At 36.8% G+C, this 25,053-nt stretch overlaps 1 protein-coding gene and 1 long non-coding RNA gene across 3 annotated transcripts in view; one reads left to right on the top strand and one right to left on the bottom strand.

The window, feature by feature from the left end:
- KCNH5 (potassium voltage-gated channel subfamily H member 5) overlaps window positions 1-25,053 on the top strand; it is a 273,633-nt gene that overhangs the window by 203,815 nt on the left and 44,765 nt on the right. The window contains exon 10 of the mRNA XM_038544896.1: window positions 13,313-13,509. Within this exon, the coding sequence (XP_038400824.1) occupies window positions 13,313-13,509 (197 nt within the window). The remainder of the gene's footprint in view (window positions 1-13,312; window positions 13,510-25,053) is intronic.
- The window catches only part of LOC111097069, a 64,964-nt gene continuing 40,373 nt past the window's right edge, over window positions 463-25,053 (bottom strand). For both annotated transcript variants that reach the window (XR_005363370.1, XR_005363371.1), the window contains exons 4-6: window positions 7,073-7,111; window positions 3,596-3,735; window positions 463-807 (exon numbers count right to left, since the gene is read on the bottom strand). This is a non-coding gene — a long non-coding RNA (uncharacterized LOC111097069). The remainder of the gene's footprint in view (window positions 808-3,595; window positions 3,736-7,072; window positions 7,112-25,053) is intronic.

The raw sequence follows: 25,053 nt of genomic DNA, 5'->3' as shown, positions 1-25,053 counted from the left end.
CACTTTCCTTTAGAGATGAGCAAAATGAGGACCAGAAAAGTTTAGTGACTTGCCCAGCTAGTTAGCAAATGAGTTAAGACTTGAGTACAGATCATCTTGTTCTAAATATTTCTGCCTCATTTATCACAGTACACCTAAGGAATGAACTAAAAGTGATGAGGGAGTGAGTTTGATCCATTATATTGGAGTAATCACAATACAAGTAAATTTAGGCTTATAAAGCTGATTCTATTCATTCATGAACCAAGAAAATTATTTGGCTAAAAAATTCATCCAAAAATTCAGAGACCCGGTAGATGGTTATATTAACAACAACAACAACAGCAACAAAAAGGCAGTGATCATGTATGTAAATAAAATTTTGAGGAAATTATATGTTTGAGACTATATATATATATATATATATATATATATATATATAGGTATATATCTAAAATATAATGGTAAATATCTAAAGTGCCATTTAGCATTTCTGCTCAAGTTTCTGTAGCAGGTTCATGAAGTCCACATAGATATAAAAGGAAGCAATAATGAGGTCAGAAGAGAATCATCCCTTGTTTTTCTCTCAAGTAAAAGAAGTTAGAATTGCAGGATGTCAACTCTATTTTCATTATATTTTTCATGGCTTATGTCTCATGAAAAATGAGCTCAATTTTTAAACTATTGGATTTTTTAGCTACTGAGGTCAACCTACCATAGCATCAATGCCACTTATTCTTGTAAGTCAAAGATTGGCTTATGTATTTGAGAAGCTGCAAAAGCAAAATCCAGCACAAAAATGAAGAACTGATTTCAAAAGGCAGTTACCTGAAAAAAGAGAATTGAGAATTAAGAAGCAAGCAGTGACCCTACGTGGGAAAATAGGTTCAGTAAAATTTGTAAGAATTATAGAAAATGGTTAAGGATTTCAACTGACTGAACACTATTGTTTTAGAAACCTCTCCTTAACTGTTGAGAAATAATACAGTTTAGGTTAAATCTCTTTTAGGAACTATTTTTATTTGTAATTTTTGCAAGAGAAATTCATACAGCACTTTAGAGTCAGCACTGTGGGTGTGTTTAATGCTACTTAGTGCTTGTTCCGCTTTGTTTCCTGGAGTATAAAGGAGTTATATATAATCCTTCATAAAAAGTGTACATTTTGCCAGAACAATCCTTTGTGGTAAAATGAAGCATATACACACAACAACCATTCTTGTTTGCTTAAAGAAGAGGATAAAACACAAACCCGAAACAGGTGTATTTTCTTTTCCTGCATGTTCATGTCAATGGTGGGTGGAAGGCATTGGATATACAGGAAAATAGATCTGCCTTGTGATGAATTACCTCAGCTCTGTACTCATTGTTGTTTGCTTTGCCCCATTTTCTTCATCACAGCTTCACCTTGGTAACTTATTTTCTAAAAAGAAGGCTGGAGAAAGCCCCAGGTGCAGTGCGTCTGGGTTGGGTCTGTTAAGCTGGAATCATTTGCTCAAGTGAGACAAAATGCATTTTCTTTTCATTTTAAAATAAAACGATAGCTGGTTTTGCACAGTGACATAGTAAAAGTGAACACAGGGCCCCTGGATATTGGACCAGCCTCATCATATATCTGTCACATTTTATTTCTTTGTGTGTTTTTTGTTTATCTTCTTCAAAAAAATTGGGATGCAGAGACTTTTCATCTCTTGGTTTAATGAGTCATATTATATCCACACCTTTCTCTTCCCTGGCAACTTTTCTTTCCTTTTTTTCCATGGACCTCTAACATCGATTAATTCAGCTAAAGGGCAGTCAGACAATTTTTGTTTTAAAAAAAATTTGGACCCAGGAGTGCTCTCTCCGGGCGGAAGTAAGTGGGTGAGGCAGGGAGGTGCAGCCAGTGGCAGAGGCTGCTGGAGCTGGCGGGCTGCCTGGGTGCTGTGGATACAGGCAAAGACACTGTCTTACAAGAGTCTGTGGTTTGGTTCAGTGATGACATGACAGATGCAGAGACAAGCTTTGAGAACTCTGTTCTGCTCTAGAGCCTTCTGCCAACCTGGGTTTCTTGAAGAGGCAGTCTGAGGACACTGTGGATTAGGAGTGTGGACTTGTGGTGACCTTCTGCAGGGGAGGGAGTGTGAGGCCATAGACAGACTGCCCTTGTGTTCACACTATGTGCAGGTCCACTTTGGAGGCAGCTGAAGCCCCGCCTGGCACCTGCCAGAAAAGTCTTTCCCTAACAGCCAGCCTTTTGACTTGTAGAGCCTCACTCCAGCTCTATTTGGGGACTTCTTAGTCCTGTGATTTCCATTTTGTGACTTAGTCTTGTGGTTTCCATTGAGGATGCATGTTTTAAGATTTCTTAAATTAGAGTACTTTCTTTTATGATTAAAAGAAGAATGAGAGGGTTGTTTAACACTCAACATGCTTTAACAATGTTTTAAGAAAGGGAAAGGAAGAGGGAAATTCAATAGTGTCACTCCTTACATTTTGGTGACTGTCCACTCCTTTCCTGCTCCTCCTGTTTTTTCTTCTTCCTCTTCTCATTTTTTGTAGTTTAATGTTGAAATAATTATAAACTTCATGAAAAGTTGCAAAAATTATCAGGGTGTGCAGTTTGATATATATTTCCAGGTTTTCTGCCTTATTGAGTAAGTTGATTGGGTCTTCTGCCTACATAAACTTTGTCAGGTATTACAGGTTTGGTTTCAGACCACCACGATAAAGCAAATATTACAATAAAGTGAGCCAAATGAATTTTCTGGTTTTCCAGTGCATATGACAGTTATGTTTACACTATACTGTAGTTCACTAAGTGTGCAATAGCATTATATCTAAGGAAAAAGTACATACCTTCATTAAAAGATATTTTATTGCTAAAAAGTTGCTAACCATCAGCTGCACTTTCAGTGGATCATAATCACTGATCACAAGTCGCTATAATATGTACTGATAATGAAAAGTTTGAAGTATTGGGAGAGTGACCAAAGTGTGATACAGAGATACAGAGTGAACAAATGCTGTTGGAAAAAACATGGTGATAGATTTGCTCAATGCAGTGTTGCCACAAATCTTCAATTTGTGAAAAACATGATGTATGGGTGTTCATGTGTCTTATTACTAATGTGTTTTATCTGTGTTTCCTTGCATCTCCTGTAGTCTGTGTTGTATAGTGGTTGCTGGTATGTCATTCGGTACAGAGATATTCATAACTGCTGTATCTTCATTGTGAATGGTGGCTTTTAACATTGAAATGTGTCCTTTTTCATCATATCTAATGATTTTTTTTTGCCTTGTAAGTGTTGGAAAGAAATAACATCTCACATCAGAGCATACCTCAGAAAAATGAGAATTTATCTCAGTTGGCCTGATAGGAGAAATAAGCAGGCCTTGCACTCTTTTAAACTGATTCATTTGCCAGTGGAAATGTAGAGAAGGGAGGTCATTTGAAAATTAATTAAAATTGCTGAATCCAAAGAACAGGTGCAGTTTCATTGTTTTGGATCTTTGCCTCTAAATAGTCTCTTGGTAGGTACTAATTCTTTAGTGTGTCAAAAATGCTAAGTGTTTAATGAATAAGTCCTGAACCATAACTAATTAATGGAAAGATTAAAAAAATGTAGTCAACAAATACCTTCTGCTTTTAACACTGAAGGATGGCTTCAAGATGTTTTTCTAAATAAGGCAGGTGAACATAATTGTAGGTCATGTCTTTTTCCAAGTTGAAATTCTTTCACTTTCTACACCTCCACCTTTTTCTTTTCAGCCTTCCCACTTTTTATGAAACACAAAGAATTCCAAATTAAGTTCATGATGCATACATAATATCTTATATCCTTTCATATCTTCTTGCTTTTAAGTTCCTACCTTATAATTACTTGATGTGAACAGATTTCTTGGTGTGGCTAAAATAGCCAGGTTACTTTTAAGTGTCTCCATGAGGTATATTGTACCTGTAAGGGCTATAAAAGTGACATATCCCTGGGAACGATAGACCTGGCACCTAAGATATTTCACTACATTCACATTTTGTCATTTCTGTGTCTACTGATTACTGGAATCATAGAGTTGGAGTTATTAATCTAAAACAATCTGTATCTGGGCAGCTCTGGTGGCTCAGTGGTTTAGGGCCGCCTGCAGCCCAGGGTGTGATCCTGGAGACCCTGGATCGAGTTCCACGTCAGGCTCTCTGCATGGAGCCTGCTTCTCCCTCTGCCTGTGTCTCTGCCCCTCTCTCTCTCTCTCTCTTTGTGTCTCTATGAATAAATAAATAAAATCTTTTTAAAAAATAAAACAATCTGTATCTAAGTGTTTTAATTGTAACCTTAAATTCCCCAAGAGAACTATGCTTCTTTACATAGAGTTTGGATGGAGGGGTTAGATACTGTTATGGGGTTGGGGTAAAGCACAAGTGAGGCAGGGGCATACAGAGTTAAATAATAATTTAAAAAGTAATTTCTAGTATCTGAGTTAAGATTTCATTTTAATTAGAAGCAGTTATTTAGAAACATTTTTTGCATTATCAAAGAAAACTTAAAAATTATTGTGCTCAAAATTCAAAATCTACTTATTTCTATCCCAAAAAAGAAAAAAATCCGAGATATGAATGAATAATATTTTGCTATTTTGAGAATCTGTGAAAATGTGACTTCTATGCTATGGTTAAGGTTTCATCCTGTATACTTGCTATTAGAAGTCAAGTGTTTCACACTTTAAGTCCTTTAAAAGGGCTTTTCCCAAGTGCCAGACAATTATTTTCTTTTGCATCCACGTTTCTGTGTTTTGAGATGTTGAACATGAACCAAGTAGATTTGCTGTACATTTTATGATGATGAACATAGCTAATTCAGACATTTTCATAAAGGTCAAACTAGTTACTTGCTTTAAAAAGATTGCATGCTTGTCTTATTTTAAAAATTTGAAGTAGTGATTATGACATCATTTATACATGGTTCAAATGATACACTTTAAAATTCTTTAGTCTGTAGATTTGGGGATACAATATAAATCTTAACAATCTAGTAGTTTAGACTCAACTTAAAATTCTCTCTCCATCATCCTTCAACACTAAGTTTTGTTTATTCTATCCCCTTATTATTTCTTTATCCTATGTTGGATATCCCTTCCCATGATAACTGCTCTTAAAATTTTGGTCCTGGGCTGTAGCTGCCATCTGAAAGATCTGTTAGCTCACAATCTGTCATCAGCTTCAACCTCCAATTCTTATGTGGCTGCAAAATAATCTTTCTGAAATATATTTATCATGTTGGTCTTCTCGTTAAGGTGGACTTTTTAGCAAACTGGGTATAAAATGTAACTTCTGGGATGGCCTATGAGGCCATTTTGGTCTTGTTTCCTGTCCAGCGTGACTGGTACCATTCCCTGACCCTAAATGCTTCATGGTGTGTTGAATTGCAGGAAGATTCCTGAGTATCACCAAGTTCTGTCTTACTGGCAAGCTTTTACTTATACTGCTTCCCTGTTTTGAACACATTTTCTCCTCTCTTTAGTTGTCCTGTCTCTTGTTTCCTCGTATTCTTTCATTCTTTTCCTTCTTGCCCTGATCTGGACTCGGCACCTCTACTCTCGGCTTCCACTGCATGCTTACACAGGGTTCTTAGTCCTTTCTACTTTCGTCTTTTTTGTCTAAGATTTTATTTATTTATTCATTAGAGACACACAAAGAGAAGCAGAGACATAAACAGAGGGGGAAGCAGGCTCCTTTCGGGGAGCCCGATGTGGGACTCCATCCTGGGATCCTGGGATCACACCTTGAGCCAAAGGCAGGCACTCAACCACTGAGCCACCCAGGTGCCCCATTGCTTTCATCTTTACTCTCCTACTGCACTATAAACACCTGAAACATCTTGCTCATTTTTGTCTCTGTTATCTGTGATAGGACCCTTTAAATAGGATCTCAGCAAGGTTCAGTTATCCACATTAGCTAGCACTTTATTTTGCCATTAAACTGTTTTCATAATTGTTTCTGTTCTGGGTACCCATGAAAATATCTTGTGTTTCTGTTGCTGTTTTCTTTATGATTCATCTTGAAATACTACTCTCTGTTTCTTTCCTCTAAATGCTTATAGAAAATGCATTTTCCTAAGATTCTAGCTCTAGCATAGACCTATTATGGATTGAAAAACATTTTCCTACTGTTAATTGTGCACTTTGAACAAGAAGAATATGGTGGGCCAAATGTTCAATATTTCAGGTCACTTAACACTATTTAATAATATTAAAAAGTCCTTCTGTGTTCTTCATCAGGAACTCCCAGTATCAAGAAAGAGTTTAACTTATACCGTGGTCATTGGCCACAGTAAGAAAACTTGAAATCATAACTATGAAAGGGGACTTCTCTTGGATTCCTGAAAGTGGCATCACTTTCCCCATCACCTGGAATAAAAAGTTCTGCAAATCAGAATCAATTTTTTTTTTTTAGAAAATAAACATTTAAGAGTTAAAAGGGGATTAGAGAAAGAAAAACCATATTTGTAATTAGTAAATGAGACTTCCTCCCCATGCTTAAGTAAAATTTAAAATCCATGCATACATTTTGATTTTAATATTTCTTATCAGAAATATATTTTTGAAAAATGTATGTTGGCCCCTTTGAGAAACTGATTTAAGTACCAATAGTTATTGAGTACTCATTATTTTATATGCATTATTACATCAAATTGTTTAACTCTATGGAAAAAGCGCTCACGATAGTCATCTTAACACATGAAGAAGCCAAGGCTCTGCAGTATCAGGTGATTCACTCCAGGTCATAATTATTTTTAAATAGAATTTTGAAATTATACAATGTTTGGTCTAATCTTGGCAGAAAACATAATGCTTTTATTAATGTTCCCACTCTGTTTCCTTTTATTAAAAAGAGATTTTTCTAACAACACTGTTAAGTGCCATGCCAATGTATATTACTAAAGCCCTTCCCAAATATTACTTGCATATAAGATGGTTAATCAGCTACCAAGTATCTAAAAATATGGTCCTCAAGGTGACTAGTTTACCACCAGGCAGGTGCTCAGGACTAGGGGGAACTGGCTCAGAGTATGAATCTCAGGAGCCTTTGGAACACCAAAGAGGGATCTTAAATTCTGCTTACCGGTCTTTCCTCTGGGTCCTGGAAGAGTTTGGAGTCCACCTAGTTGGTAGGTATGAAAGTGAAAATAAGACTTTCAGAAATGCTTTGGGATTGTAGAAATGGCCACAAATCTTAGCATTTTCTTCCTTGCAGAGGAAGACTATTTCTCCACTCCTCAGTTCATTCTGACCCTATGACTTGTCTCAGTTTTATGCTGAATTGTCCACCCTTCCCTTAAATGCTGATATTCTCTCCTTTTGACTGGGTGGGCTGCTTGGCCTGCTTTCTTACTGCTCTTTTGATTTCCTGAGGTCCTGACATCCACTTACAGAAAATTTCTTTTGCATTTTCTCAACTGTCTTATCCTACTCTCTTTCTCTACCTTCATCCCTTATTGATATCAGGTTACTTTATTTTTACATCTATTTAGTAAGAGCTATTTGTCTCACTTGTTGTGTAAATAAAAATTTATAAGGTGAATCAGTGAGGTTTTTTTTTAGTAGATGAGAGTTATTTGCTTCTCTAAAAGTGTCTTCCAGTTTGTATCCATTATAATTGTTGAACAGATTTGACTTTGGCCATCAATCACTGAAGATCGGCAGGCATCAATTCTAAATGTTTTAAAAGATTCTATTCTAATACACCTATATAATTTCTTAATTTTCATACCCATCATCTTGTTCTTTCTGTTCCTTTCCTCTAAAACATTACCAGTATGACACTTGCTGTTGTTGGTAATAGTCAAAGTCCATTAAAAATCATATAATTCTAAATCTCATAGTGTTGTTCATTTACAAAGGAATATTTTTATGCATATGTATTCATAATAAAGTTTATGAGACTACTGCAGTAATCGATCATAGTGAAGGGCTGACTGATAAATAAAAGTGAATAGATGGATTAGGTCCATTCTATAGAAGAATCTTCAGATAGATCTATCACTGCACCCAACAGGAAATGACCTAAGTTTCAAATGCTGTGTTTTTAGGGATTCACTGGCTATATCAGATAGCTGTATTTACTGATGAATAACCAAGATAGTTTTTATGAATTTGTTTAACACATTTCATTATCTCACCAAATAATGTGTTTCAAATTTTTAAGAAGCTCTGGCTGTAAAACCAGCACCTCGGGGGATTATAATCCCTAAACATACCATGATTCGTATTACTCCTTTAATTATGTTGTAACTGTCATCTGTTTTGCCTTTGCATTTTCCAGTTTCTTAGTCTGTGAATCTGTAACATTTGCTCCTGTTTTACAATCCTGTTTCCTGTGGTTTAGAAGTGAAACACTTCATAAGACTTGATGCAGAGAACTGAGAAAATATAAATAGGCCAAACAACAACTTTCATGTTGAGTGTGAGCTTTTCTACTAATTTTAGGGCTTTGGGGGAAGGTTAGTTTTCTCAAGCTCTAAAATGTTTATAGCTGAGACTACTGGCACCCAGTGAGAGCTGACCTAAAAACTAGCATCAAATATTCTATAGCCATGAAGATGAACAGAAATTACCAGCCCCGATATTGTGCTGTTATTGGATATTCCATGCATAATCTTATGTCTCTACAACTTGTGCTTTCTGCAGATTCCTCAGTATAAATGTGCATAATAGTCTTTGAAGAAGAACATTAGTCAGCTTTACTGTGGCTGGTAAATTAATTACTTGATTTACAAGACACATCTTCCAAAAGTGCCATAAAAATTTATTGTGAATTGAGTGACTATAAGATGATAGAGACAACTGGATAAAGCAAACACACTTTAAGATGATTGATTAGATGAATATCCAATTGATACATTGTGTATCCTAATGGAAATTCTATGTCATAAAGTAATTCGTATTGCTTATTATGTAATGTGAGTTCCAATGCTGGGAACAGAATTGTCCACATTTATCAATTTTGCTATGCTTCTATAAACTTTTTTAAGGGGAAAAACAGGGAGTAAGTTTTACTTTGGTTAAATCAATCTAATTAAAAAAGTTGAACCAAATCAACTTTTCTGTTACTGTTTTAGTCTTTTAATGGGATTTGGAGTTGAGTCCCTAGACTTTAAAGTCTTTTTTTTTTAATGTGACATAGAAAAAATATTACCTTGAAAACAGAATTTGAGGGACACCTGAGTGGCTCAGTGGTTGAGTGCCTGCCTTTGGCTCAGGGCGTGATCCTGGATTCCCAGGTTCAAGTCCCACATCGGCTTCTTGCATCTGCCTGTGTCTCTGCTTCTCTCTCTCTTTCTCTCTCTCTCTCTCTGTGTGTGTGTGTGTGTGTGTGTGTGTCTCATGAATAAGTAAATAACATCTTAAAAAAATAGAATTTGATGATTTTTAGTTGACTTCTATAGGGTTATAGATGCACAGAAACTGTAAGCATTAGTTTTTGCTCATCTTGTTCTCTTTAGGGTCAAAAGAACAGATGTTGATTCAGGGAGTTTAGTCACTTGATCTAAGCCACACCGTTACAGGTGGTCTCACATCTAACTTTAAGCCCACATTTCCCAATTTGTTCTTCTGTGTCTTTCTCTGCTTCTCCCCTTTTTTAATTCACATATTTTTTTCAATAAATTTTTGTTGAGCTCTTAAAATGTATTTACTTATTTGAGAGAGAGGGAGTGAGAGAGCACATGGTGGGTAGGGGCAGAAGGAGAGAGAGAATTTCAAGCAGACTTCCTGCAGAGTGCAGAGACTATCTTGAGACTTGATCTCATGACCCTGAGATCACAACGTGAACCAAAACCAAGAGTTGGTAATTAACTGACAGCACTACCCAGGTGCCCCATGAGCTCTTGAACTGTTCTGGGCATTGGGTTTGACAGGAGTGGATGAACCAGAGAAAATTTCCTGCCCTCATGAGTTTATATACTAGCTTAATGCTATTCTTTCCACATCACAAGCTTTTTATTTATGCATAATACTAAAAATAGAAATAATTTAAAATTTTTTATAGAAATATGGTAAGAATTTTAATTTCAGCAGTTAGGTAAAATAAAATACATAACAGACCTTTGAATGCTTCCATAATTAAAATGGTTTATATTAGCAAGGGGAAATTTTATATATAGAATACCTTTTATCTATTGATGATACATTTATCAATCAATGAATATTTGTCTATTATTCCACAGATCTATGTACATATTTTAATTCAATTTTATTAAGAAGTGTAAGGAAATACATCTCTGAAAAGAGCTTTCTATTTTTGCTATTTTAAATAAATATTAGGCAGATTCATTAGAGAAAAATTTGGAAAACAAAGTAGAAGGAAGAAAAAGTAAACACATTACTTGAAGCCAATTGCTATAAATATTTAAATGCATTTTCTTTTAGTCTTGTATCCCTTTTGGTTTGTAACACAATTTATTATTAATTGATAAGTTAATAATGACATATGCTATATAGAATAATAAAATACAATATACTTTTGTTCTCTCATGATTGTTTTATTTTAAGAAAATAAGAAAAAGTACTTTTAATTGACAATTCCTTTAGTTTGGGAATTTCAGTTTCATTTTTATGTCCTTTATTGTAACTGTAACCAAAATTATATTATTCTTTGTATCTTTATTTGCTCATTTAATCTTATAAGGTAAACATTTTTACATGTTATTCCAAAAGCTAGTTTTAATTCTATGTAAATTGATGCTGATAAATAGATAGTTTATAATTGCTGACAATTTATTTATTCGTTTGTTTGTTTATTTTACCAACCTGGGGTCGTGATTGTTAACACTATAGGTAATATTATACATATTGATTCTAAATCTTGATTGATTCCCAAAAATGAAATTACTGAGTCAAAGGCATTGATTCTTATTGCAGTTACTATATGTAAAAATCAAATAGTTGAAGAGTACTAAGTACTTATAAATGAATCAGAGGCTGTATTATAAGTGATAGTTTGAAAAAATGTCACAGAAATCAATCAGAAAGAAAGGTAATCCTTTTTCTGCCTTTTCAAGGAAAAACCAGTATAGAAAGTGTAACAGTGACGATAGTGAAAAAGGAAGAAGAAGAGGTACATCAAAGCAGCCTTTTAAAAGACCTTTTATTTTCATAGCACCAGGCACTGTGATAATATAACAGTCATTGATCTCTTCTGTTTCAAAAATAATATATGTAAATTGTAAGACAAAATAATACCCTTTCATTATCCCATAAGGCAGAGAGAACCTACCATTTTAGTGCATTTGCTTTGTGTGTCTGTGTGTGTTTCTAGGGGGGATAGTGTACATAAAATAAGATCATACCATATGTATGATTTGATATTCTGCCTTTGTTGTTTCTCATAAATTAAGCATTTTTCCATCACTACTTTTCAATTTATGGTATTTGAGTTTATTCATTTATTCATTCAGTCACATTTGTCTTATTTCTACCTTTTTTTTGGCCATTATAATTATCACTTAAATGATTTTTTTATAAGTACTCATCAGTTTTTAATTTACGTTTTTATTTTTAATTGAAATATAATTAACATACAGTGTTACATTAGTTTCATTAGTTATATTAGTAGAATATAAGGATTCCACATTTCTATACATGACTCAGTGCTCAGTCAATGAACATTTTTATCATTAAATCTGGTACTTTTGATAATGCAACTGGAATACTTATAATTGGAATTACTTATTTAAAATTTAGAGAATGCCACTTACAGATTTCTGAAATTCATCTATGTAAGTGGAGATAGGGTTTATTTTTAAAATTTATATTAAAGTTTCCCTTAGGTCATGTATGATGCTGTCTAACCCCAGAAACCTAATTTGGGTCCCAAGTCTCTAACCGTCCTTGGACGAATTATGCATGGCTATTAGACAGTTGAGTTGTTGGTCAGTGTCACTAACTAAAAGAAATTTGTGGAGTGTCCAGAAACAAATAAGATTGCTTAGGATTAATTAAATACCCATTGTGGTTATTTTTTGCTGATCATATGATTACATGGTAGTGTTAAACACTTTCTCAATAATATGTATATTTTTCTCTTTCCATCTCAGAGTGCCTCCTGGTACTCTAAGGATTTCTAAACTGCCTTTGCGGGCAAGAATCTATAATGTCACTCAACCTCCATCTCTCTCTCATTTCTCTGGTTACATGTTACCTTTTCTCTCTCCTAGTCTGGCTGCCCTGAAGTGTTATGAGATCCCTTTCTTGTTATTTTTTTCTTGTCAGTTCTGACTTCAATTTCATGATGAGAGCAGATATTTACCCTCCTCTGTGATTAGAGTGTCAAAAGCCTAAGTCTTTGGCATAGTGCCTTTAGGAAGATCTTTTCTTGCCTGGATATATTCCCTCTTTTTTTCCACTACCAAACTTCCCTTTCTGGCAGAAGAACAAAGACCTCAATTGAGGACATTTCAGAAGCCAGGGGCTCTTATGGAACTGCCTCAGCAGAAAGTCTTTGTGGCACTTAACCTCTAGGTATTCCTTATCCCCCCACCTTGTTTGGATAACTAAGTACTCTTGATTTGGGGTGGTGAACTGTGGAGTTCAGGTTGCTAGTGCATAGTGCTCCCAAGTGAAGAGTTGATTTTGTGTGATTTGCAGAATTTTAAAAAGATCCACATTTTACTAGAGTATAGTAGTACTGTTTTGTATTTTTTTATGGAAGTGTTGATAGCATAACAAGCCTGAGTCTCCATGTGTTCCCTAACTCAGCAACTTAAGCTTTGTAGTGGTGGATGGGGACCCCTGGCCTGGGCCCTGAGGTCCTGCCTATAGTTTATTTCAACGGAAAGGGAAAGGCATCCTTGGGGAATAAGTCATAGCCACTATTAGTCTGCTTGGAACACAAGACTTAGTCGCTGAATAATGTATGTTTAATATATATGTCCAATCAGTTCCAGATTTATAAAGGCTGTAACAGTAGATCCTTAAATATTGCATTCTACTGTCATCTTTAGAGAAGGAGCAGAAGAAAGAATGAAACTAAAAAGTCACCTTTGCTCCTTCTAGTCAGAATGGGAAAAGTTATGATGACAGAAGATAATGAAACTATTTGTTAAAATGAGATTTTTGGCTCCTCTGTTGGTTTTCATTTATTCATACCACTCCAGATTTCCTTCAAGAACTGAATTCAGGGTGATGTTACTTTACGTATTATATGAAAATGTTGTGCATTGTTATATGTATTGGGATGGGGTTATATACTCAGTTTCTACGTTATGCTAGTAGATCAATACCGTATATGAAGCTGAATAAAAGATAGTGATAAGGATAAGAACTAATGTAGATAGTTGAATACATATCTTATACTATTTTCCAGGGAAAGGTGATGTGTTTGGAGACATCTTCTGGAAGGAAACCACCCTTGCTCACGCATGTGCCAATGTCCGAGCACTGACATACTGTGACCTCCACATCATCAAGAGAGAAGCCTTGCTCAAAGTCCTGGACTTTTATACAGCTTTTGCAAACTCATTCTCAAGGAATCTCACTCTTACTTGCAATCTGAGGAAACGGGTATGTTGTGTGGTTCCATTTTCCTTTATTAGTATCGATAGGGTCAGTGTGTCATGCTCTATTAACTGAGGAGTGCAAGAGATATTTCATTTTGCACCCAATGTATCAGTGCATCGATTGCATTGATGTAAAGTGACATAATTTTCTTTCTCTTTCTTTATATTTTGCTTACTTTTTAAGGGGGTGGAGGATCCCTGGGTATGTGGTTAAAGACTTGAATCTTTCTGATTTAAGTGTAAAATGAAAAACAGAGCTGAGGAGAAACAAACTATACTATAACCTAATTAGCTCTTGGTGTTTATAATAACTGCCATAAAAATAACATGAGTGTCTCTTACTTTATTCTGTGGGTTTTTTAAAAGTTGGTAAGGTTAATCAAACTGGTTTCTTATTTTATATTCCTGCCTCTATTTAAATACCTTTTCTCATTTAATGATCAGTTCATAAAGCATATTCCCTCTGAATCCTTTCAAAGCATACTATCTTAAAAAATAATTAGCCACACTGACATATCCTACAAATAGGTATAGCAACCCTTAATATTGCACTGCTGCTGCAAATATAATATTCATGACTGTTTTCTTTCTTATTGATGAATGTGGCACAAATTTAATTTGCATAAAGAAATCTCCTAGCTATGATTTATAGGTCATTGGACATTGGCTAGGGCTCTTTTATTGCCAAGAATGAAATACACATTTGGACAACTGCACTTAAGGAATTTCATCTAAAATGATTGCCTGTCTATGGTGAAGTATTTTGAAATAACAAGCCTTCCCTCCCACTGCCCCCTTAAATAGAACCTTCCCTTTGGTTAACACGGAGGAGAAAAATCAAGCCAAAAGACAAATCAGCATCTCTACTGTAGCAACATAGAAATGAACATAAGCAAATCATTATAATTCCTTACTTGGGGCTCTAGGAGAGAATGACTGTAGGAGTCATATTTGTACTAGCTGTGTCACGATATTGGATCTATATTTGAATAGCATTTTCTGCTTCTATTTTTGTTAACAAATGGGTATTGAGCATCCACAACTGCAAGACAATATGGAGAGTTGTTCAAGCACAGAGTCCCTATGCTTAAGGAGCTGAAGCCAAGTGTGAATACTATATGAAACACAAGTAAGGGAAACACATTTTTTGTACAAGTAATTGAAAGTTAAGGTAGCGATGGACGTGGAAGATGTCAGCTAATATGAACTAAATGTGGAATTTATTTATTCATTAGGAAATGTGGAGTCTCTTTAGCAGAGATATATCTCCATTGGTCTGTGCTCTACCTTTCCCAATGAGAAATTCCTCTTCTACAAAGCAGCCCATTAGATATTTGAAACTCTTATATCTTCTTAATCTTCTCCAATATAAATTTTGCCAGCTTTGGAGTCTCCTCACATACCACAAGATACCCGAGACCCTTATCCATCATCGTTACAGTCGCCTGGACAGATCTTATTTGTCACTGTCCTCCTCAAAGTATGTTGTTTACACAGTATTTCATCTGATGTTTATAATATTCCTGTGAAAAAAAGGACAACTATTTTCCCTTCAAAACACATGAGGAAACTCAGGCCCAGAGGGATTAATATCAAATAACCAACTGATATATTTGCAGTGCAAGGTCTCAAAGAGGGATAATTAAGACAACTCACCAGTAGAAAATAAATTTTGGTTCTTTACAAAGCCCTCTTGCCTCATTTTTTTCCCTTTTTCACATATCTGAGCATGTGCATGCCACACACACACACACAACACTGTTATGAATGCTGAGTGCATGTACCTCTAATAGGAAAAGAAGCTAAGCTAGAGGCAGAAAACGGTGTGTGTGTGTGTGTGTGTGTGTGTGTGTTAAAGATTTTATTTATTTATTTAATGAGAGAAAGAGAGTGGGGGAGGGACAGAGGGAGAAGGAGAAATAATCTCCAGCAGAGTGCTGAGCATGGATAACAACTCGGGGCTTGATCCCATGACCCTGAGATCACAATCTAAGCCGAAACCAAGAGTTGGACATTCAACTGATTGCACCAGCCAGGCAGCCTGTGTTTTGTTTGTTTGTTTGTCTTTTAAGATTTTTATTTATTTATGTATGGGAGACACAGAGAGAGAAGTAGAGACACAGACAGAGCGAGCAGCAGGCTCCTTGCGGGGATCCCGATGTGGGACTCAATCCTTGGACTCGGGATCATGCCCTGAGCTGAAGGCAGACACTCAACTGCTGAGCCACCCCGGTGTTCCACCCCTGTGTTTTTTGTTTTTTTTTTTTAACCGGACCCGGGGATGGTGTACCTGCCTCTGCAGGTGCTGCTGCACAAGATCTATCAAATGGCCTCTTCCCTTTATAAGCTGTTCCTTGTTACAACCTGTGTAACTTTTTAATTTTATTTTTATTTCTTATTTTTAAAAAGATTTTATTTATTTATTTGACAGAGAGAGACACACACATACACAAATAGGCAGAGCGGCAGGCAGAGGTAGAGAGAGAAGCAGGCTTCCCATGGAGCAGGGAGCCAAATGCAGGGCTGGATCCCAGGACCCTGAGATCATGACCTGAGCTGAAAGCAGACGCTTAACTGACTGAGCCACCAAGGCACCCTCATTTTTTTTATTTTTTAATAACTCCGTCCTTCTCCAATTGATGGATAGTCTCAATAACTTGGCAAAATGTGGGGAGAGGTGTACTGTCAGGCAGTGTCACTTCTTTCTTAGAAAAAAAAAAGTATTCTCATAAAAAAAAAGATCACTGAGAAAATATCCTGCAATGACTCATAAAAATAACTACCATTTTGAGAGCCTATTTTGTAGCCATACACTTCAACACATTTTATACATAATAATTGATCTTAGGAAATTTCAGTACCCCCAGATGAGGCACCTTATTTCCATTTCACTGATGAGGAGGCTAAGGTTCTAAGAATGGGACAGATAGCTGCCAAAGAAACTATGACTTAGGGTCTGGATTTCAATCCATCTCTATCTGATTCTAAAACCCAGATCTTTCAATGCTACCATGTTGCTTTGGCTTGTCAAAATATTTAATCTTTCTCTTTCCATCACAATATTCTGCAGACACATTCTCAACAATTTATAGTTTCTCGTGCGCTCAGTTACTTTCACTTTGTTCCCCGTGGAACAATCAATAAAAGGGTATTTTGTCCTTATGGCTGTTACTGCAAGTGTTCTTGCGTTGAGAATTTTTTGTGAATTGCATATTTGTTGTGAATTGTATAATCAAAACTATGCCCTTAGTATGCTCTTGATATCTTATAGCTATCAGACCCACTAATTAAGGGCATGTGTCTAGTAAGTTGGGAGAGTGGCTTTGGAACCCAGATTTTTAGCCATCACAGATTACAGCTCTGGCCACATGAGCACATGCAGTGGCTGAGTGGAGAGCTTTACATAGTGTGGGATTCTGGGTGATCGAAATAAGAAGGGATGTGACAGCGCTTTAGCTGCTTGCCCTCCACCCCCGTCTCCATTATGGAAGAATAAGAGATTTGTTATGCCAACATAGTTCCCACTAGCCATCCTAAGTTCCTCTCTATAAAAATTCTAGAACTAGAACCATAATTTCATCCAATAACTAGAGCAGCAGTTGGCAAACTTTCTCTCTCAAGGACCAGTCAGTAGATATTTTAGGATTTGAGGGCCACAGAATCTCTGTCTCAACTACTCAAGCTCGCCATTGTGTGAAAGCAGCTGTCTGAGCTCAGGGTGCCATCACAAAATACAGTAGACTTAAGCAACAAGAATTTATTCCCCACAGTCCTGGAGGTTGAGAAGTTCAAGATCAAGGTGGTAGGCCCAGTTGGGTACCCCAGTGAGGGCTCTTTAATTCCTGGCTTACAGATCTCTGCCTTCTCACTGTCTTCTCATGACTGTGAGTGAAGGAGAGAGAAAGGGAAAGAGGAACAGAGGGTGGGAGAGAGAGAGTGAGAGAGAAGGAAAGCTATCTCTCTAGTGCCTCTTGTTATTAGGGCAGTAATCTCATCATGAGGACCCCATCTTCATGGCCTCATCTAAACGTGATTATGAGTCTCCCCTCATCACATTGGGAGACTAGGGTTTCAAGATATGAATCTGGGGAGATACAGTTCAACTCATCACAGCAGCCAGAGATAGTATGTAAATAAGTGAGCATAGTTGTGCTTTAGTAAAACTTTATACAAACAGGTGACTCCCAAAGGCCTTAGTGTGTCAGTTGCTGAAAGGAGAAGACTGGAAGTTAGCTAGGGAGGACAATGAGTATGCAAACAGAATTCTCTCCTCTTGTATCAGAAAGCATATCTACTACTTGCCACTCAGAGGTTATCATGAAATGGAAAATGCCATACAGCAGAGGTGGCTGCTGAAGCCAGATCAGTAACATTCACGAGTGAGGCCAAGCTCACGTGGTTGAAGACTAGAGTTCACACCATATGTAAAAGGGGCAACTACTCAGTCTGGTTGCACATTGCCTTGGTGGAATGCCAGCCCAGTGTTGCTTGGTCTGAATATTTTTTCCTCCAGAGAAGTCAGAGGTATGAATTTTTACACCATATCATGTCAGTTTGGTAACTAATTTGCTTTGTTGTTTTTTTAAATAATATGGTCAAACAAAGCAAGTCTACTTGCTCTTGGTCCAAATATTTGTGAAATAAATGGAATGAATTTGTGAACTCTTAATCTCATGATAGTTGGTAACAAACTACAGTATTATTAGAAGTACCAAAGAAATCATAGATATTTTTATATTATATTGTATTTGTTGAAGTGTTTAGGCTCATCACTACTTAATAATTATGGTAGTTATTATAGACCTGCTCCTAAGATGAGGTTATTGTGTTAATAAGAAAAGTACATAGATTATAATTTTGTGAATTATTATTTTTTATTAAAGATTTTTAAAAATTTATTTGAGAGAGAGATCACAAGCAGTGACAGACTCCCTGCTGAATAGGGAGACCCTCATGGGGGTTGTGCGACTTGATCCCAGGATCCCAGGATCATGACCTGAGACTACGGCAGACTCTTAACCGACTATTTTGTGAAATTATTTTTTAATATTTTGATAACTGGATTTCAATACAATGCTTTTTTATTTGCAATACTACATATTTTATTTTGTGCATTTAAAGCAGCTTCTCTGAAAGACCTGTTCCACAGGCTTTACTAGATTGCTGGCGATGAATACCCCCACAGTGTGACCGTCAAAAACTGAACTTGGTTGAACAAAAGGACCAGTTTTTCAATGATAAGAACACAATTCCAGAGTTTTCAATAAGTTTAAACCTATTCAGAAAAGGCCTGAGAGAGCAACAGAGGAAGGCTGACTCACTTGCTGACTTTATTTATGTATTTATTTACTTAATTAATGGAAGATATAATTTCCTGGAATAACAAAATGACCAAGCCTCAGGTACAGGTCTGAAAAGGCAAGCAACACACCCAGCACAGGTAATACCTAAATTTTAAAGACTTGTAATCAGACTTTTAAAGTAATTAGTGCATTTCTGCTCACTATGTCAAGTTGTCATGCAATGAGGTTTATCAGCTGTGTGAAAAGAATTAACATAACAGGTATGACTGCTGTGCTTTGAAAAACCTGCTTATGAAGCGGGTCCTTGGATTGGCTTCTGGGAACTTGGGATTTAGGAGGGTTCCTGCCAGGCTAACTCAGGAGAGTGGCTCGCTGTGCCTACATTGTTTATTCAAACAGTGTGGTCTGTGCAAAACATTTATTTATAGCTACATTAAGTGTGGTTGGGGTTTTGAGTTATTTCTAAATATTTCCTTCACTTTCAAGCTAGCATGAGCATATTTTCCTCCAGACTATTTAGCTAAGATGAGTAAGGAGTTTTATTTACTATTTTTGGTACCTCTTCTGACAAGACCCTTTGACAAAGTGTGGCACAGGAAGTATTGGTGGGCTCAGTGTATATCAATCTACATCCATTGCGGCCCTGCTACATACCTAGGGGGTCATGGAGATAAAAGATCCAGTGCTTGCTCTCTCGGGGCCTGCAGTCTAGCAAGAGAATAAAATAAATCCAAACAGAGTCCAATAAGTGACATGCGACCATTACATTCAGGGTACATGGTGTATGTGTGTGGGAGGGGAAGTGGGCAAGGAGAGATGAATTCACCTTATCCCGGGGAGGACACAAGGAGAGATTCTAGGAGGTGATGATGACACTGGCATTAGGATTTCATTTTAAACATAATAATATTCTAGAGGAAGGAAGGATCTTGTAGATCACCTGGTTCAACTTATTTTCTTTATGGATGAGAAAACTGAGATCCATAGAATAAATTACTTCCTCAAGTTTGCTTAGCAAGTTAGCATCAGAACTGGGATGGGAATCCAAGTCCTTTGAATTCCATGCTGCTGGTATTTTTATCAGTTAGCCTAGTTTACAAGCCCTGTATAAAGATTATGAGTAAAATGCAACACTTGATTGTGTTCATTTTTAAGAGGGAGAAAGGAAGGTAGATGGCATGAGTTTGCATGTGATTCATAGACTGATTTTAGTGTTTTTTCACACCATGACTCAGGATAAATGAACCAAGCTGTAGGCAGTGTTCAGAGTTGTGAACAGGACTCCCTGTCTCAGCATGAGCCAGTGTGTATGGTGTGGCCCCAGCAGGTGTGTCACTTGCATTGTAAGGGTCTCATTTTCAGTAAAAGCATGTAACTTATATAAATAGCACTGTTCGAGAGGTGTTATTGAATATGGTGAAATAGTACCTTGTTGATAATACTGTGGTTCTCGTATACTCTCTGCTATCTTGTTGGTACTTTTAAAAACTTTACTGGCTGCTGCTCCAGTTAGTATAAACATATATAAAAAGAAAACTTGTCACATTAAACAAAACTCCTATTTTTCCATCTTTAATTTTATTTTCTTGAGTCTAGTGCTTCCACATTAGAAGTTGTGAAAAAAATATTGACTAGTTTACTGCCCAAAGTGACATTTATTAGTGCTAAAAAGTTAGTTGATTAAAAAGGGGGAAGAGAGAAAGGAAGGAAGAAAGATTGGAAGAAAGAAATAAAAGGAAACAAGTATTTTCATACAGAATTAGGGAGACACGAGACCTGACAGCAGGAAACAGGGAGGGAATGAGCTGGCACTGAGAACAGCTCTAGGTTGGGAATGAGAGCAGAGATTACCATGTGGTCAATTCCAAAAACTCAGATGAAGAGATTGCCAACTGAAATCTGAAAGGGAAGAAAGTAGTTAAGATTGAAAAATGTCAATACAAGCTGAAAATTGGGTAATAAACTAGGCTTCCTTTTTATTTTATTTTATTTTAAAGATTTTTATCTTTTTGACAGAGAGAGAGTGAGATAGCACAAGCAGGGGGAAGGCAGAGGGAGAGGGAGAGGCAGGCTCTCTGCTGAACAGGGAGCCAGCTCAATGCAGGACTTGATCCCAGAACCCTGGGATTATGAGCTGAACTGAAGGCAGATGCTTAACCAACTGAGCCACCCAAGTGCCCCTGGGCTTCCTTTTTAAAGGCCATGTCTATTATATTAATGAGTATGAACCCCTCTTGTGGTTCTGGATTGAGTGGTCATGGCCAGGGAACTAATGTGTCTTTTCATTCCATGGCTCTGCTGAATTTGTTGCTAGTGTTGTGAAAATTTCTAAGCCAAATGGCTCCAGAGAAAATGTTTCTAGTACATCTACTGTTGTGAAGAGAGGGTCCCCTGGGATATTGATAAAAAAATGATGTCAAACTGACACTTGCCCGTAGTTGTGGTCTCAAAGAAATGTTGCCTCGGGGACCCATCTTGCTCCTAGTTTATACTCTTTTTTACTGAACATCTCTATATCCCTTAGTTCAGATATAAGGTAATCCAAGACCTGTTAACAATATTAATTTATCGCTTGTATTGATCTGCTCAGAGTGCCATAACAACGTAACACAGACTGGGTGGTTAAACAGAAATGTATTGTCTGACAGTCTGGAGGCTAGGAATCCAAGACCAAAGCGCCAGCAAGGTCAGCGTCCGGTGAAAGTTTTGTCCTTGGGTTGCAGATGGCTGCCTTCTTGCTGTGTGCTCATATGGCCTTTCCTCTGCGCATGCATGTAAGGAAGGAAAGAAGGAGCTCTCTGGTGTTTCTTCTTCTAAGAACAGTAATCCTGTTAGAGCAGAGCCCCAACCTTATGACTTTATTTGGCCGTAATTGCTTCTTTAGAGGCCCCATCTCCAGATAAAGCCACACTGGGGGTTAGAGCTTAGACATAATGAATTTGGGAGGAGGACACAACAATCCTGTTTTTGTTTTTTGTTTTAATTAAGTGTGATGGAGTAACTTTAAGAAGTATTCTAAAATCAAATTACAGTGGAACTAGGTCTGTATTACTGGGCATGTGCAGCAGCATTCAGTACTGACTTTTGTAACTTTTAGGGAGTGCATGATTATCAATACTAGCAAACCATTTTTGTGCTTCTATAGTGATTTAAGAAAGGATTTCCATTTAAACATAGAAAAATTTCCCTCAAGAATGATGAATATACATTGTAAATTGGAAAAACAGCATAGAGGTACTTAGCTCTTCCACCCCATAAAGTTAGCGTCCTTTTCCACAAACGGCACTGTTCTTAAGCAGGAGTAGTAGAAGCCAGCTGGCCATCTTATGGGTAGGGATAGCACCAATCCTATATATATATATTTTTTTTTCCAATCCTATATTTTAATGTTAAAATAGTAAGAAATAGTGGGTTCGGCTCATTCTTGCATTAGCACAGGCTCAAAATTCAGTAACTATTTTTCTCTCCAGAAAGCATTCTTATCCTGGTGAATCCAGTGGCACAGAATGTCTTTTTTTTCTGTAAGCAATGAAGCATCTCTGGAAAAATTACCTTTTATGGATGGAAAACAGACTGGAATTGAATACCAAAGAGGCTTTGAGTAGTTGGTGGATACATGTTGTAGACTACATGTATTTGAGAGGTCAGTACTGGCATCTTTGAAGAGGTAGCGGCAGATTGTGATAAGGGGAGTTCCAACTTTACTACTTTGTTCTCCCTTTCTTCCACCCTGGTATACCAGTGGAACAAAATACAGGAATACATTCATTTCACATACCTGCAATTTTTGTCATGCCACTAAAAAGATGTCACTAAAACTCACTGTCCACATTTGGAACAAAAGATAATACGGTTTCCATAAAAACTCTGAAGTATTCTGTAGAATCTATGCTTCTCTCATAACACTGATTGCAGTACTTTGGTTTCCTATATACATTTTTGTTGTTTTCAACTCAACAACGAGCTCCTTGAAGTAGATATTTTCTGTGATCTCTATTGCCAATGATCAGAATAGTGCCTGCCAGGTAATTGAATGAGTGAATCAGTGAACGAGTAAAAAGTGAAGCAGACAATATTGGCCAGCACAGTTTTTATCATCATTGACTGGAATAATCACTGTCATCCATAAAAACAAATGATACCCTTGACAATTTTGGCAAAGAGCCTTATGAAATAAGATTATGAAAAGGACCATTACTAATAGTGCTAAATCACAATTAGAGTTAACTTCCAGCTGCAGTTTTGAGCCATTGAGGCCCGCAGATTCCACACGGTGCAGCAGTCTCTCTAGCACTTTCAGAATGCAGCGATTTTGACATCATTGCTTGAATTAAGATCACCTGATGCCAGGGGCTGTGATTGTCAGAACAGTACCTTCCTCTCATTCAAAAGGACTTGGAAGAACAAACTTTTTTTTCTTGTTTCCTTTGAAGTATCTGCATACATCCTTGAACCTGAGCAGGGAGCAGCTGTAATTTTCATTCTCTTAGCTGATCGTTAGGATTGCAAATTCACTGTGAACTACCAGCACCCTTGACAGTAGCCCTGCCTACGTGTTGCGGCTTGTAGAATTTTCCCTTCCAAACTGACAGAGCTCACCGCCTTGCAAGTTTACACACCATAGGCACTGTCCCATTTGAGTTTCAAATCACCACCGCAGGGAAGGGAGCTAAGAGAGGTGAGGGGACTTGCTCATGGCAACACAGCTGATAGCTGCTCTGAGCTTCCAGCCTCCGTGTCTCAGCTCCAAGCTGGCTCTCACTCCCCTGATGGTGGTTAAATAAAAGAGGCAGACTTTCAGCAATTCCAGAAGTTTATCATGTGCATTTAGAGGAAGCAGAGACTTAATTATGCAGTCTTTTGATTCCTTAAGCTGCTTCTATTTAGGGCTCTCTTGATCTGCTTCCAGACAGAATAAAGAACTTTTCCACATTTAGTTACCAGGACATAGGTTCACAGATCCCTCACTCTTCGATAATGCCTCCAAAGGACTATTTAAGGACAGAGTTTCTCAAGTTTCACAGTGGGGGCAGGATTCAATAATTTACCAACATACTTGACAGTAGATTATACTGTTCGATAGCTCCTTTTTTCAAAACTAGAGTTTATTTTTATTGCAAGAAAATATGCATTCTGGTAGTAAATGAGGGAAACAAGCCTTTGGTATAGTCAGAAGAGTATTTAACACAAGGAGGTAGACATTTTATAAATTTTTTTTTCTTGGGAATCCTCAAAGTAGCCAACCGTCCACTGAGTCCTGCCTTACAATGCTGCATTTTTAGGGTCATCATAGCTGGATACCAGACTGTTCGTATCCATGTGTCTAAGGCTTCTTAATTAATATTTGATGAGGGGTCTTTGGAAGTACAATGTTATGTCACACCATCTTCATTTAAAGGAAACCTTCCTTTTCAATGAAAAAGCAAGGATTTCTATTAATATTAAGAGTAAAATATATGTAATATATGCTTCCCTAATCACTTTTGGTATTGACTTGAATTTTGAATATGTTCAATTTTTCCTATGCTAATTTCTTATGTATCTTTTTCCTTCTCTGTTATGGAAAACTAATTCAATGGATCACCTCTGTGGTAATATATATATGTATATTATATATATAATATAAATTGTATAATATATAATAATAGGTATGTATACATATGTATACACATATATAATATTAAGTTTGGATCTGTTCATGATCTGTATTTTAGTATATTTTCAGGCAGAGCTCTTTTGGGGGAATTCCTCCCTCCCCAGTCCCCAAGATAACATCTAAATTTGATTATATAGTTTGTCCTTGTAGGAATTTCTTCCCTTCATTTTTTGAGCTTAATCTACTGACTCTGCGTTTTCTGTCCTCTAAGGAACCTGAGAAAATATTGAGCTCAATAGACATGCATTCAAAAGGATTCCATGCTGATTCTGAGAAGTAGCTTTTGTAACATCTTACAACAGATATCAGAAGACTTTTGGTTATTCAGAGGAGGGGTTTCAAGGTGTTTATAGTGAGTTCAGACTATTGCCAATAAAATAAAATAAATATCGTATTAATACATATCAATATATGTAGACTAGGAAGCATTTTAGAGCACTATAAATATATATCTTGCAAATGAAAAAATAGAGATCTGCTCTGTGGTTAGACTGAATTCTTAATAGTTAACTGTTTGACCAAAATGGTATCTGCCTTCCTGGAATGTCCATTTTTTTCCCATCTGAGAGGTGCATTTCATAGATTTTGA

The sequence above is a fragment of the Canis lupus genome, chromosome 8 (assembly GCF_011100685.1).
Source record: "Canis lupus familiaris isolate Mischka breed German Shepherd chromosome 8, alternate assembly UU_Cfam_GSD_1.0, whole genome shotgun sequence".
NCBI classification, from domain to species: Eukaryota; Metazoa; Chordata; class Mammalia; order Carnivora; family Canidae; genus Canis; species Canis lupus.
This window is presented reverse-complemented; position numbering and strand designations above follow the sequence as displayed.